At 42.3% G+C, this 16,360-nt stretch overlaps 1 protein-coding gene across 1 annotated transcript in view; it reads right to left on the bottom strand.

Annotated features, from left to right (window-relative positions):
* The window catches only part of TANC1 (tetratricopeptide repeat, ankyrin repeat and coiled-coil containing 1), a 173,324-nt gene that overhangs the window by 148,047 nt on the left and 8,917 nt on the right, over positions 1 to 16,360 (bottom strand). The window contains exon 2 of the mRNA XM_088021685.1: positions 2,806 to 2,884. Within this exon, the coding sequence (XP_087877811.1) occupies positions 2,806 to 2,866 (61 nt within the window). The 5' untranslated portion in view covers positions 2,867 to 2,884. The remainder of the gene's footprint in view (positions 1 to 2,805; positions 2,885 to 16,360) is intronic.

Genomic DNA, 16,360 nt, shown 5'->3' on the forward strand with positions numbered 1-16,360 from the left:
TCAGAAAACACGTTTTGCTTAGCTGTAAGCATTTCCTAGGTTAAGAAAAAATTTTTTTGCTATTTTTAGAGTTCACTCAGGGTTCAATAGTTTAATACTATATATATCTCAAATACCCTTATATACATGTAACTTAAATTTCAATACCTGCTAAAATTTTGCCAGTAATTTAAAGTAGATACATGGGACATTTTCTTTTAGGGATAGGAACTGAAGGTGTAACAACTTTTCAATATTTCTGAAAAATGTTTGTTTTCTTTTGAATACTAAATTTAACTCAATGATTATGTTTTCTAAATTCTCAAAGCCAATTCAATAAAAAAAAAGGGGGGGAGGTTCAAGATTGTAAAAACAATCTACAAAGGATATGTAAAATGCTGAGCTCAGTATTTTAGACACAAATATTTCCTAAATTTCTATAATTGTTAGTTCAAGTACATAAAAATGAATTTTCCTTTGTCTTTGCAACAAAGATTGGTTTTAATTGGAAACAGTAGAGCAAAATTTTTCCATATTGCAGGAGATATTATTACTCAAGTTTCAGGGCAGTCTCCGTAGATTAGCCAGCTTTAATTTACAGAGAAACTTAGCTATGATCTACTTATATAATGAGAGTTGGCACAGAGCTCAACATATGAATGGTCAAATTCCAAGTATTTTCCCCATCATCTTGTGACATAACTTCATCAAGATTTAAAATTCCATCTGCTTTGTTCCCCAACTAACACAACCAGGTTCTAGTTAAGAGAAAAAAGGCACATACCATACAGATGTTTTATGAGAAATGTTCCCATTCCTTTTTCAAGTTGGTTTGCATTAGTGAAAAGTGTGGGAATTATTATGAAGAAATGATTCAGAAAAAACAGTAGTTGCTCTTAAAGACCAGAGAGGGGAATAAACCCCAAATCACATGTTCTAAAATGGGAAAAGTTACAAGTGCAAACTATGTTCACTGTCTGGCCATTCTGAAAGGCAGGGTGCCCAAATCATTACTGTACTGTTTGTTATTTCACTGGCACTGGTCAAAGAGGATGGTGGGTCTGTTGTGAAAGACTCCATTACTAAGTAGGGAGTTTTGGCTTGGAGACCCAGGCCACTGGTTGGGCAGCTCCAGACAGACACACAGCTTAGGACCTAACTTTATGCTGGAGATTACAAAGACATCTAAAGAAGCAAGTAACAAAGTCCCTAGGATGAACGTCAGATGTGCCAAAACTGGGGGTGGGGGGGGTGGGGGGCGGGAATTTTTTTAAACCGCTTTCAGAAAAATAAAGAGAAGGATATTTTGGCCTTGACCCAGCAGAGGGTAACTGTCCTCCTGGACAGAAATTGTGTGAACTGAAAATTCTCCATAGTAACAATTCTAATTAATTATTCAAAGGTAGGGGTTGGTTTCTTAAGGTTAAAAGCTGACTATGGTCTCTTGTTTCTATCGTTAAAAACTGAATTCTTTTCTTTGTATCAGCTTATGCAGGGATTAATAAGAAGCTTCTGATGGATCTTAACAGTAACTTTACAATAAAGACTCTACTTTTAACGTAAGTTTGCCATTTGCAGACTTTTTGGTTTAAGATTTAACAGAAAATTTGTCTAAGTTCCATATAACCAAAAAGTTTAAGCCCTCTTATTCTATGACGTAAGTACAGAAACAACAGATATTAACATTGTCATAACATTACATACATTATGTAATTATATACACACATAATATGTAATAAAAGGTATTACAAGGGCTTTTCAAATGAAGAATTAACTATAATTCAGTGATGTTTTAGTAATAAGTGGATTTATACTTTAATAGAAATCAAAACTGAAGTGTTATTCAATATACAGTAACTCAGAAAACCAGCCACTTTCCAACTCTGGATTATCGTAAGTTTGCAGAGTAAAATAGCACATTTTGGGGAAATTAATCCATGCTAACAGATTTTTATTGTATAATAATGGTAAACAATATGTAATTTTTCTAGAAAAATAGGCCACGAAGTGGTCACCAAAATAACATTAGAAGAAAAAAAAAAAATAACATTAGAAGAGTTTATCACATGGAATGCAATGAAAAGTCACAATGACCACATAAGCACCAGAAGTCTATAAACAGGAATGAAATCCAAGCCAAATGAAGTAGCTCTCATCATAATGAAAACTAGCAGTCTGGCACTGAGTGAGGCTACACCTGTTAGGCGGAAAATTTGATACTCAAAAGATGAGGACCAGTCAGCCAGCAGTTGGTCAAACATATAAAATGCAATCACGTGTGGGAAAAGAGAAAGGGCTTTCTAGAAACCAAATTCCTGGACACACCTGCTATCCCTCCATGTCTATAACTCTGACTGCCTCTGGATCTGAATGATCTGTTAAAATTATGAACCTTACAAGTCTTCTGGGGAAGGATTTGGTTCGTAACCCAAACTCAATTTTTAAAGTCACTACCCACAAGAAAGCTCAGAAATAGGGGCACCTGGGTGGCTCAGTCAGTTGGGTGTCTGCCTTCAGCTCAGGTCATGCTCCCAGAATCCTTCGATAGAGTCCCACATTGTGCTCCCCGCTCAGCAGGGACTCTGCTTCTCCCTCTGCCCCTCACCCCACTCGTGCTCTATCTCACTCTCACAGTCTCTCTCTAAAATAAGTAAAATCTTAAAAAGAAAAAAAAAAAGCTCAGAAATACATTTAGTTTCTCAGAGCTTCCAGTATTATGTGCATCCTAACCCAGAACACTCCTTGGACCCATTCCCAATGCAATGGTGTCCACCCAGCCTGGAGTGCACAGGTGCGACGGCCCTACAGACACCTGCTTGTACATACCTGTTTCTCTCCTGCTTCCCTTTCCTCCCTCACGGCTCTTCTTCAGCACAGCTTTTAACATTTTCCACACGCTTTGCTTCTAAAGAGAAAAGGAGGGGAGGGAAGAGGAATTAGGGGTTGTGAGCTGGAATATAATTTACATACTGACATAAAAAGTAACTTGGGCTCTAAGAGATTGCTTAGGAAAATGTAAAGGTACCCTGAGTCTTACAGTAATTTTCTGTGAAGAAACTAAGACGGGGAACTAAATGTTAAAGACATAGGAGTGTTTTATAACTTTTAATGAAGTGATCAGAAGTTCACTCTATTGTTATAAAAGTTACACACACACACACACACACACACACACACACACACACACACACACACACACACACACACACACACCAGGGCATTCTCAGCATTCCACATTGAATTAAGGTTACAAGGCTAAATCTGGGCACATTACTGTAAGATGTCTGGCACAGGAATTCAGATCTCCTAACCCCAGCTCATCAAAAGAAAACATGAGAATGGAGAATCAACAAGATAATGGTTAAGAAGAAAGCTTGTTTTGCAGATGCTACTGATTATATAACCGCAAGGAAAACATTTGGAAGTTTATCAGATTAAAACATACCTTATAAGCATTTGCAAAATAAATACAACAGAAACACATTTTAAAGCTGATGTCAGGAGCCCCGATCAAACAGCATACACGACAGTGGGTTTTTACTACATATGGTTAGGACTTTTTGGGGGGGCATGGGGAGGAAAGTAGAACAGTCTGTGCCACTACAGCTGAAGCCTTAAAATGATAAGCTGCATTTTTAAACAGGGTTGTACTGAGCATGGAAAAACAACACAATGGCCCAGGCCTAAGATGAAACCTAAAACCGTCCCTATAGTAAGAGACAGACAAAAGGACCATTATTTCATCACAGAGTCTCCTACAGCTCTCTTTTTCCTCCAGTAACTCAGATGAGATGGCTGGACAACTCCCAGCAGTAACAAAACCGAGTGGGTTGTGTTACCCATCACAACCTTGTTAATGCACTAAGGGCAGGAAGGTGGAAGGCAAGCAGGTTGCTCCCGGAAGAAGAGAGGGAGAGGGGCTAAGAGGGAGAAACTCGTGTGTAGAGGAGGGTCCCACCTACCTATTGAGCGTGAATGCTCGAAATGGCCTTGGTGTAGCACCCCACACAACTGCTCGACCCCATAGTGAAGCAGAGCCTCTGTGAGGGCAGAGAGAGGGAAGAGTCCCTAAGCACTGCCATTCTGAGTCACACAACATTAGCCCACACAGTGACTTTCTCATCATTTGGTCCAGGGCTGTATTTATTTTTCCAAGTCCTTTGTTTCCCTGATGAAGAAACAGAGACACTGGAAGGCTGACTGCCCAGGGGTCACCCAGCTAATTAATAGCAGGGCCCAAATCCAAATCTGCAGACTCCGGTCCTCCTCCTCCCACTGCTCTGCCTCTCCTCTCAGAAAATGAAAGCTTTGGGCAACAGCTATCAAACAAACGAACAAACAAAAATCAACAAATCAACCCACCCTAGAGATACCAGGAGGACAGTGTCTTTAAGCAGAATCTGGAGAAAGCTATAGTGAAGTCTGATAGGGTTAAATCACCTTATCAACAAGTCTCTACACACAAAAGGGGCATGGCTTACAGCCTAATTCTTCTTTAAAATGCTACCTCAGTGAACCGTGGTGCAAAGATCTGGGTTTCACCTGAAAGGCAACCACGGAATCTGGGGAGAGGACCACAGTGCGCTTCTATAAGTAACTACGGAAACACAAATTTCTCTTGACGGTCATGCTTAAAACACTGCAAAATGCTGTGTAAAAAATGGTGGACAAAATTCAATAATAGATACCTGCTAAGCACAGATATTTTCTTTGCCAAAAAGTCAATCAACCTACCTTCAGGATTTGTCATTTCACAAAGACTACATACTTAAAAAAAAAATAAAAATAAAACATGCCAACAGAGCCTGGCCACGGTCCCTTGGTGAGTTGTCCAGGAGCCCCACACTTCTCTGGATCACAGACTAGCTCGGGCCCCACCATGGCGGTGAGGCTGCCCGTGATCCATCACCCTGGTCATCTCCAACCAACAGCAGATCTGCTGTGCCACTGGGAAGACACATCCCACAGGACAAGGACTAAGACACACTGACTCAGGCATCTCATGCCAGACATCTTGGATGCCTACTTTGGGGAGCTCAGCTGTCTTCAGGATCCTCTTACCTTCCACGTCAGTGGTCTTGAGTCAAGTGAAAGAGGCTATCTGATAGCCACTATAATTTTTCTTTCCAGTTCCTGCTTTCCTCCATAAATAGCAAGTGAAGGGGAAAAGCTTAAATTTATATTCTAAGACCTATTCAAACTGTGACCTGGAGAAACTTCAAATGAGTCTACACAAGTACAAAAGTCACTTCAGCTGTCATTTCTTTAAATTATATACTTTTGAGGAAGAGAGAAAAGACCAGCCTCCAGACCGGCGTCTGAAATTCTCTAAAGGGAGAAAACTTCCTATCATTTTCATTTAAAAGAAAATAAGAGTATAGGACATTAACCTTAGAAGACCAATGACCTGAAGGCACCTAGATTTCCTTATTTTTCTACTGCCATTCAACATCCAAGTTTCCCAGATACCATAAGTTCTTCCTTTTAAAAGGCCCAGAAGTTACATAAAGTACCAAACTTACTTTCCCTTTCTGGATTTCTCATTTACCACATAGAGTCTTTGAGGACAGGCACAACTTCTCCATGTTATGTGTTAGAATTCTGCACAGTGACTACAGTGGTAGATAAAATATAACAAAGATCACCCTAGGTAAAACAGGGAGGATTTCAAAGCAAGACGAAATCTGTTTTGGCTTGCTATCACAATAGCAGCATCATAACCATGACTACCTTGTGTGAAATCACAGAATAACACTAGGATGAAAATTTTCCTCTTCTGGAGTGCCATACTGCCTATTTACATAATTCCAAGTTGAATCTGTGAGCTGAGGGCAAGGACTATGTTTATTCTTTAATACAAACAGAAGCCAGAACACAGGCTTCGCACACACTCTGTTCTCAGTATTTGTTGACAGATTTAACTAGGCTGCAATGAACACAGATGAGCGATTTCCTCCAAATCAAGCAATTAGCCAACATTTATAGCAGTTTATAAGTTACAAGGAAAATTCCTATATATTTTCATTCCCAAGGAATGCCAGAAAACACAGTTAAATTCATGTGACATCAGGCAATGAGATACTAGTGAGGAAAATGCTGCATTTCATAATACTTTCATGTCCACACCTGAATAACCTTAAAAACTCTCACAATCACAAAATCTTATTATCCAGTTATCCTGAATTTGTGCACACTCCACTGGAAGGAGCTTCTCCCATCAGTTTATCTGACCTCAGAGCAAAGCGTCTTCTGAAGGTGCCTCCCTTCTTTTGTCAATGTCAAGCAAACCAGAACAGCAATATTTACAAGTGAAACACTGAAAAATAAGTTGTACATAATTAAGGATCCCCCTCCCCCCCAGAAAACGGAAGACATCAAAAACATCCTCAACTTTAAGGGTTTGAAAATTTTTTTCCAACCAAGATTTGACTCATCTGAATAACAGCCATGTCCTCTGTATGGCTACTTTTAGAATTTACTTTCCATTAGCAACCTTTAATGTTTACTAAAAGAAAGGAAATGTGTGGCGGCAGTGGGGGGTCTAAAGCACCTTTCAAGATAAATAATATATAGAATAGAGCAAGTCAAGAAAACAAAGCAGAATAGAGACCACAAAAGGAAACAAAGAGGCCTGCTAGATGGGGCACTGGCTGTTGGCTGGAAATTCACGGAAAACTGTGTTATAGAAGCTTCCTGAAAGCAAGAGCCATATCTCAACATTCTTTTAGAGCTCCCATGAGGCTGGGGAAAAACAACCCTTGATGAATACTTGAAATTCCAGTAGGTCTCTCTCCCCGCCCCCACTTTTTTTTCTATAGTTGAAAAAGCCCAGGAATCAAGAGACCTAAGCCCAGCCCTGGTCTTCGTGTTGTGACTGGGAACAAGTCACTGAACTTCTCTAGGATTCAGATGATTCGTCCAGAAAAGCTGGGGGAACAAGAGTGGCTACTGACCAAGCAATCAGAAAGCAACTGTATGATGTTATTGCCCCATTTCCACTGCTAGTATGGCATCACTGGGCTATAATTTATTCCCCAAGACACAAAGGCTCAACCATTCACTCTTCTTTATTCAAAGCCATTCCACAAACCGTACGTCTAATTCTACTGCTCTTTATACTTAGGCTTGTTGTAGGCAAAAAGACTTCCAATTTGAATAGGACTTATTAAAAAGCATAGTAAATTTACAGCCTCAAGTAATCTGAATTTAAAAGATTCCTGGGGGGGGGGGGGCGGCGCCTGGGTGGCTCAGATGGTTAAGCATCTGCCTTCGGCTCAGGTCATGGTCCCAGGGTCCTGGGATCAAGTTCTGCATCGGGCTTCCTGCTCCTTGGGAGCCTGCTTCTCCCTCTGCCTCTCTCTCTCTTTCATGAATAAATAAATAAATAAATAAATAAATCTTAAAAGATTTCTGGGCATGAAGTCTCAACTCAAATGTTTTCTGATGCACAAATTAAGTGGAAACTCTCTATTAGATTGAAATCACTTTCAGCCCACGTTTTAAATATTTTATAGGAAGATACAGAAGTTGCTTTGGGAAAAGTTTCTAAAAAAATAAACAAGCAAAAAACCTGACTCTCCTGAGGCACCCGGCTGGCTCAGTAGGTGGAGGATGCGACTCTTGATCTTGGGGTTGTGAGTTTCAGCCACATGTTGGGTGTAGAGTTTACTTTAAAAATTTAAAATCCTGACTCTCCCAAGCTGGTATTTCAAGTTACTAGAAAATTACTAATATGCAAGTTTGTTCAAAGAGTTTTCATTTTGTGAGCTACTTGACAAAAAGGAAATTTCACTTTAGGAGGAAAATATGAACAAGCTACTTACTTCTGGCTCCAAGAGCCATTTTTTTTTTTTTTTTATATTGTGAAGAGATCTGTTGAGCCCAACTTTTTTTTTTTTTAAAGATTTTGTTTATTTATTTGACAGAGAGAGACACAGTGAGAGAGGGAACACAAGCAGGGGGAGTGGGAGAGGGAGAAGCAGGCTTCCCGCGGAGCAGGAAGCCCGATGCGGGCTCAATCCCAGGACCCCGGGATCATGACCTGAGCCGAAGGCAGACGCTTAACGACTGAGCCATCCAGGCGCCCTTGAGCCCAACTTTTAAACACTACTTCCTCCATAAAACCTTCCCAGGCCATGGCAGTCAACTCTACAAATCCCTCCCAGTACCTAGCAATGTACCTTATACACAAAAAACAGTAAGGATATTTTTTAAATGAATGAATAGCAGGTTGTTATGGAAGGGAACTCAATGGCAATTCTCTCACACAAGGGGTTTGGACCAGTAATTTTTTTTTTAAAGATTTTATTTATTTATCTGAGAGAGAGAATGAGAGAGAGAGAGAGAGCATGAGAAGGGGGAGGGTCAGAGGGAGAAGCAGACTCCCCGCTGAGCAGGGAGCCCAACGCGGGACTCGATCGATCCCGGGACTCCAGGATCATGACTCGAGCCAAAGGCAGTTACTTAACCAACTGAGCCACGCAGGCGCCCTTGGACCAATAATTTAAGAATTGTTCTGGTACCAACCACTAGTTTCCAAATTTATGGTCAAAGTTATCTGGCCTATACACAATCAACAACTCATTTCCACAGCAGGATCTGTTCTCTTATCCAGTCTTCAGAAGGCTGCAGGGAGGTTTTATTTTGGTATTTCAAATACACATACAGAAGGGATAAGTACAATGACAGAAAAGCCAAAACCTGAAATCAATACATTCTCCTTCAAACCAGGAAGAGCTTAGACAGGGAGAAAACCAAGGGCAGCATTCCTGGCAATAAGCCTTATGTGTCCCAGGCCAATGGCTATTTACAAGACTGAGCACCAGTCTTGCAGAAAGCCCCTGGTCGCCAGAAGCTGTCTTCAGGTTGGATGCTTCTCAAACAAGCACCTACCTCCCTACCCCAATGGCAAGATGCTCCAAACGAGAAGACAAAATAACTGTGATATTATTACCACCACCACCACCATCCAGACATTCATAGATGTTTAGATCTGAGAAAGCAAAGGCATTTGCAAATCCACTTCAAAAGCCACCTCGGGACACCTGGGTAGCTCAGTTGATTAAGTGATCGACTCTTGGTTTCAGCTCAGGTCAAGATCTCATGGGTCCTGGGATTGCCCCGAGTTAATGAGCTCCATGCTCAGCGGGGAGTTGGCTTGAAAGAGTCTCTCCCTCTACTCCTCCCCCAACTTGCTCAAGCTCTCTCTCTCTCTCTCTCTAGTAAATAAACCTTAAAAAAAAAAAGCCACCCCAAAACTGCTCAAGGCCTTCTTACCCACCTGCTTCCTCCACTAAGCTGTGAGCCACTGATGGTCAGAACTTGCCCCACTCCCCACCCCAGCAGAGTATTTGTTTTGTTGCTTCAGTACCAATAGATATATTAGGGAGGAACATAATTTTAATCCATCTATAATTCCCAAAGGGAATAGTTGTATCTCAAAATAGACTGCCATCCTTTAATAAATTTAAACGAATATAACAGCCTCATTTAAAATGCAAGGCCCTGAGCACTGGAGGAACTTATCCTGACTCTCCTGGGTCAGCAAGATGCAGAGAGAGACAGGGTTACAACCTGATTTTCCAATTAAGGAAGCAGCACTGGGCTAGAGATTGCAGTTTTTCATTCTGCACAAATTTCTAAGTGTCTGTACCAAGCAAAGAGGGACACAAAGTCAAGCATAATATGACAGAGGGGGAAGAAAACAAAGTCAAAAAACATAGGCAGGAAGCTAGGAGTTCATGCCTCCATTTTCTCTCTAAAGTAAAAATAAGGTATGAGAGGAGCAGTAAAGGTTGAAAACTGCCTTTGCAGAAGAGACGAAGGCAAGCACAAGATTACAAGGACAGCTGAACAGCTCTGACTACCCAATCCAGGTTGCAGACCAAGCAAGCCATGGCATCCAATAATGAATCTATGCAGCTGCATCCTCTGATGCTCAGCCCCAAGAACCCCCCAGAAGAGAAGAGGACTGATCAGTGACTGGGTGTCTGCAGCACAGGTGCAACAAGACTGAGAAGGGGGCCCGTGTGACATGCTGGGAGTGGTGCTCCATGGAGTCAGGACTGGACAGGAAGGGAGTGAGGCCCTGAGAGGTCTGATGGCCAGAGAAGACAGGGATGGGGTGTCAAGGAAATCAAAGAGCAAATACAGTCAGACTAAGTGAATGAGGGAGTTGAGAAAGAGTCCAGTCCTTTTAAATGAATTTTTAAATTTTGGATATGGAACAATTCCGGACAATGATGAAGTCCACATGATGGCCAAAAGCATGGTTTGGTAAAGTGGAAGGCCTTCAAATGAGGGTTGCTGGAAGCAACTTGATTCCTGGTACGGGGGAGGGCCATTCAGATGCTTACTGCAGTAACGGAGGTAGCATTTGGGGTATCAGCCATCATCCTAATAGCTAGTATTAAGCGTTGACTACAGGTCAATATATCTATATCTATATATAGATAGAGATATAGATATAGATATAATATCTTTTTATCCGAAAAACCCCCAAATAACCAAACCAAAACAAAACTCTATGAGATATGTATGGATTCTTTTTTTATAACCAAGGAAGCAGGGAAGCTTAGAGAGATTAACAACTTCCGCAAAGTTACACAATAAGTAAAGATGAACCTGGAACTTGAAAGCTCAGGCACCACGTGGCTGCTTCCAAAGGCTTGAATGAACTCGGGGACAAGGGGGTAGAGAAGTGACCAGGAGAGTGAATACAAGCCTCAAAGACAAGGTGGCTTGTGCAGGAGGGTGAAAGTGTAGTTGTCTTTCATCCAGCCAAGGCTGGGAGAAAGCCAATATCAACTCAAGCCCCAGTGGCCACGAGGTCAAAAGCCCATGGAGGACCACCTAGGGTTTGAATACGAAGCCAAGTCTTTGAACGTGCTCCCACCCTCTCACACAGCCCCGTAGAGGACGTGTCTCGGGTCACAGGATGCCCCCCTGTAAGGTTTAGAGCAGCAGGAGACCCAAGCCCCGATCCTCCCTATGGCAGTTATCTCCACAACAGCCACACGGACATTTCCTTCTTTCCCCTTCTTCCTTTCTGTGAAGCTTTCCACTTGTACCGTACAACAGAGTGACGAACTCCCAGCTTATACACACCAACTTCTTGATGTCTAGCAACTACAACTCCCTGAAGAAAGACAGAAGGCGTTCCATAAACAAAATAGCTTTGGGCAAGTTATTCCCCCTTTCATGGGCTCATCTGTCTAACAGGGATACTGCTTCCTCTCTTGCTTGACTGGACAATCAGGCCTCTTCCACCTGCAGGAGCTATAATTTTATGGGCAAACTTTATTTCTGGTTCCTAAGGCCACTGTCATCACAGTAGCTGATAGACCATCGCCGCAGATGAAAAAAGAGCCCCTGGCCGGAGTCTCGGGCATGGGTGATAAGTCTTTACAGGAAAAGGAGAAGAGACCTTGAAGACATGTCAGAAAGTCCATTTTTCAGAAACTGTTAAAAGGCACTCAATCAATCAATGCCAACTGAATAAAGTTTGGTATTATAAATCTAAAGAAATTAAATTTTTTAAATTGCACGGCATCTGGCCTCAAAGTGAAAAAGGTCAAACAACTTCAAAGATGCCCCGTGAAAGGCAGCTATTCATTACACAAAGATCTCTTGCCTCCGTAGCTGACAGATGGATCTTTCACTTAAACCCGTGGAACAGAAGACATCAAAATCCCTCCTCCACTTCTGTCAGTGACTTGCTAGGATGCTCTGAACAAGGCGATAACCCCCCGCCCCCCACCTCCTGATTTCATTAGGATGAGAGTCCCCAGTACCTGGTGTAGTTTTTCACAACTCCCCCAGGTGACTGAAATGTGCAGCCAGCAACACCCACTTAACACTAACTCTATACCAGGTCCTGCTCCAAGCACTTAGCCCACATATATTTAATCCTCACAACCACCCTCTGCAAAAGGTACTATAGTATCTCCATTCTACAAAGACACAGAGAGGTAGTGATTTGCCAGGGTCACATGGCTCCCGGGAGCAGAGCCAGGTTCCCCATCCATCCCAGTAGTTTTGCTCCAGGGCCTAACAACACAGTCCCTATCTTATACCTCCTTTTTTGGCTAAAAACGAGACAGACTAGCTCCCAGGGACCTGGTGAGGTAGTCAAACAGACAAAACTGCTTAATAGGGGAGGGAAAAAAAATCATCTTTGGACGGACACACACACACACACCTCCACCCAGAGAGCAGCATCCCGTGTCTCAAATCTATCCTGAAACAGAGAATCTGCCTCTATGGACAGACACCTAACTGTGTCCTTGCTCAAGTTCTGCTAGGCCTCTAGGAGTTATTTCAAACACCCGTGATGTCAATACTGGTGACCTGGAGGGGTCATGAAACAAAATGCAAGCAAGCTCTTGAATTCATGAGCTTACAGAACACCACCACTGGAAGTTGGGCCATATGACCAACGGGGAAGAGTATCTGGGACAGAGACTGCAGTGTCACATGGGCAAGGCTTCCCCTGTTCCTAACACCCCAGAAGTTAGGAACGGTGTTATTCAAGAGGAGCTCAAAACCCACCCCCTAGCTCACTGAATGAACTGCATGAAGCCCGTTAAAAGGTGATGAGATGGGGCAAGGAATGGCCTGGTGTCCAAGCTTTCTTTCTCTGGACAGTTTTCCATAGTCCAATAGATATAATAAGGTTTTAACCCTGGATGTCAAGTTCTAAAATAAAACTAGGGTATGCCTGTCATGGTAACACAGTGAAGAGCTAAATGAAATTCACACAAGTCACACAGCATCATCTCTTCCATCGCTAAAGCAAATAATATCAACACACAGAGCACTGTATACTCTTACCTAAAATTTGTAGGGGAAATCATTTTGGCCATAAACACTTGGTTGCAGTAAGCAGTCTTAAAGGGGACTGCTACAGGAGCCCATTAAGAAAGGTTACCCGGAAATGGTGGATGGTTGTATTGGGAAGGTCAGAGCCCCAAAAATCAAAGACAGTTCATGCTAGGAAGCAGAAGTCAAAATTTTTTTTTTTTAATGTTAACTAACTTGATCTCAGAGTGAGAGGAGAGAGCTACAAGGGTGCCATCCAAGGCAGGAGTCTAGGAGCTTTTAAGTGTCATGGACTGCTTCAGCAATCCAGATCCTCTCAGAGTGTTTCTGAAGGATTCTGATGAAGAAAATACTCTTAAAAAGAAAATCAATTATATTGAAACACAGATATAAAAATATTTAAACAGCAAAACTGTGGGGGCGCCTGGGTGGCTCAGCTGGTTAAGCAGCTGCCTTCGGCTCAGGTCATGATCCTGGAGTCCCGGGATGGAGCCCCACATCGGGCTCCCTGCTCAGCAGGGGGTCTGCTTCTCCCTCTGACCCTCCCCCCTCTCATGTTCTCTCTCTCAATAAATAAAATCTTTAAAAAATAAACAGCAAAACTGTGAGAATAGTAAATGTGTGCTTCTTAACGCACATAACAAGACACAGTTGCAGGTCTAAGAGCTACGGCAGTTTTCTAAAGCAATGATGAGCATAAGTGATAGTTTAAACTATCTCCCACAATGCGGTACAAAAATCTGATTTCTACTTGCCAAAGCCACAGGTGCTATTGACAGTATGTGATGCTACCCATTTTCACGACTGAAGAAAAAGCCACATTCTGGTTAGAGATTGCGAAAACAAAGATGTAATTTTTTTCCCCACCCACCCACGTTCACAGATGCCCTGAAGTACATCCAAGGACCCCAAGGATTAGAGACTCTGACCCAAAGAATGAGACTCAATGGGACAATTACTCAGACTTGCTAAGTGCTCTGCTAATAGCCCAGGGGCTTCTAGACACACAGTAGTGCAGTTTTCTCCCACTCACAGAACCACTGAAATTCAGAAAATTAGACAGCCATTTACTGACTGGCACACATACGCAGGACTGGGTATTCCACATATGCACCACTCCTAGCAATTAAATGCTAAATCCCATGATTAGTTTTCAAAGTGATCTATAAAAGTTCTATTTAACAAGAAAGTCCATCACCACCATATTACTAACCCACCCACAATAACCAGCCTGTCATTGCAAGAGAAAGACCTGTGGGAATTTACACTATGACACAACAGACAAAACCAGGAAAGCCAGGTTGAATATATGGGACAAGTGTATTTTATTATGGTTCTGTTTTCTTGGACGCTCTCCTTATCCTTTATCCAGGAGGTATATAGTCTTCCAATTAACTGGATCAGGCTTCCTAGTTAAGGGTGGTATCCGAGGCTCCCCCACCCCCACCGCCTCATACAGACACACCGCTCCCCAGCTGCGTGCCCTAAATCAGGGGATGCCCATATGAAGATAAATATAATTTAGAGTCCAAAATACATGGACTTACATTGGGCCACTGCCAATTTCTCATGGATCCCGGGCAACTGAGACGGTTTTTGTTTTCATGGTCGGGACCTACAACAACAGCTGCAGGAGTGTAATACTTTTTCTAGACTAATAAAATTACCTAAGTCTGGCTCACAGTTTCAGCCATGGCAGCCGCTCAACTTCCCAGAAAGATGCAAGTAGTCACAGGAGAGCTGGGAGGGTAGTGCCGAACTAAACTGGTGGCGTGCAAACCCGACCCAACTGCAAATAACACTTTGGCTAAACTGTGAATTACAGAATAATTCCTATGCGTGGATATTACAAACGTTATTTCTGGGAGTCCCATAAAATTTCATCAAATCTATGAAGTTCAAGCTCTATGCTTGAAGTGAGAGGACATACCACATACGAACATCTCACTTTTCTTCTCTAAAACCCAGTGGAAAAAAAAATAAAACCCAGTTGGAGTTTCAATTAAAGCCCTTAGTAACTCTGCAGTGAGACCTTTGATCGTGGATTGTCACCACTTCTCGGAACACATACGAACAGTATGAAACAGATCTCAGACCTAAGGAATAAAATCAGTATTGTGAAGTGGCATAGAAACCACACACACACATCCCTACAAATACACATAGATCACTTTTCTTTCTAGTTGGGGGGAGGCCGTTTGGGAGGTGGGAGATGCTACAGTCTCCAAACCTAGAAGGTTCCTTATACTGGTAGCACAAAGTTATTTCCTCAATATAAGTGTGTGGTCCCTTTAAGGAAAAACATCCCACTTAGAACCCAGTGAAAAACAGGAACACATGTTTCTTGAATGACACTGAATTAGAAACAGTGGATGTGAAATTGTTCTAGATATAATGAAGATGCTGCACAGATGTACTAAGTTTTCATGATCTCAGTGAAGCATCTTTCCACTACAGCAAAATATGGGAGTCTACAACAGAGCTGGATATAAAATAAATTCTTTAAATGTCTGGTCCTTGTTTTTATGCAAACTTCCCAAGCCAACTCCCTCTGCCTTCTCATAAACCTAATAAAACACCTATTTCCGTGTACTGATAATTCATTGAAAACCACAAAGCCATCCATCCCCAACTGAGACTCAGGACTCCTTACAATTATCCCCTTTTATCAATACTGCACATTTGTTACAAATGGAAGTCCTTTGCTCCACAAATGCAACCAAACACCATGAAAACCACAGCACAGGTGGAGACAAAAGCATCCTTTGGCTGGCGCTGTGAAATTTTCCCCGCTGTGAGGGGTCTTGTCTCACCCTTACAAGGAGGAGATAGAACTCTAATTGTCCTCTTTGACCAATAAAGAAGTTGAGACAGAGAGACCAAGCAGCCTGCCACAAGCCACCATCAACTCGGAACACTAACTCCACTTCTTGTCTCTCAGAGGAAAGAACACTAGGAACTTTGTCCTGAGAAGCCTAAGCTTTGGATCCCAAGCTCGGATGATGCACAAGACCAGGCTCTATCACACAGCACGGGGCATCTAAAGATCGCATTATGACAAAACTCCAATGAAATTGGGATAATCTGGTTTTATTTAAAACTATTATCACCATGTATTCCTAAACATATATACTTACACTTCTGAAAGAGAAGCTGAATGCAATCATCACCGCCAACATCCAATTCCAAACCAGTCAATCTCAGCTCCCTTCTCTGCACCCTTTTCCTTGGAAAAATGATGTGAATACCCACTTCAACTGCCACCTCCACGCGGGCAGCTCACAAATAGGTTTCCCCATTGTTTTACCTGTGCTGCAGTTTTAGTCCTTTATTTCCAGCTTGCTGACATCAACCCTGGCAACACAAACTCTACATGTCCAAAACTAAACTCGCCTTCCTCTTCCCCGGAACTCCAACACCCCCTCGTCAGCATGGGTTCTGGGTTCCCATTGATAGCAAACCCCCTCACCTCCCCATTCAGTCCACCAGACCCCAGGCCTCTACATCTTCATGGCCTGCTTCCTGGTCTGATAAGTAGCCAATAGAATGACTAGGTTTCACC

Source organism: Eumetopias jubatus, unplaced genomic scaffold (genome assembly GCF_037043125.1).
Source record: "Eumetopias jubatus isolate StellerSeaLion01/CBP00866 unplaced genomic scaffold, mEumJub1_p1.0 scaffold_3, whole genome shotgun sequence".
NCBI classification, from domain to species: Eukaryota; Metazoa; Chordata; class Mammalia; order Carnivora; family Otariidae; genus Eumetopias; species Eumetopias jubatus.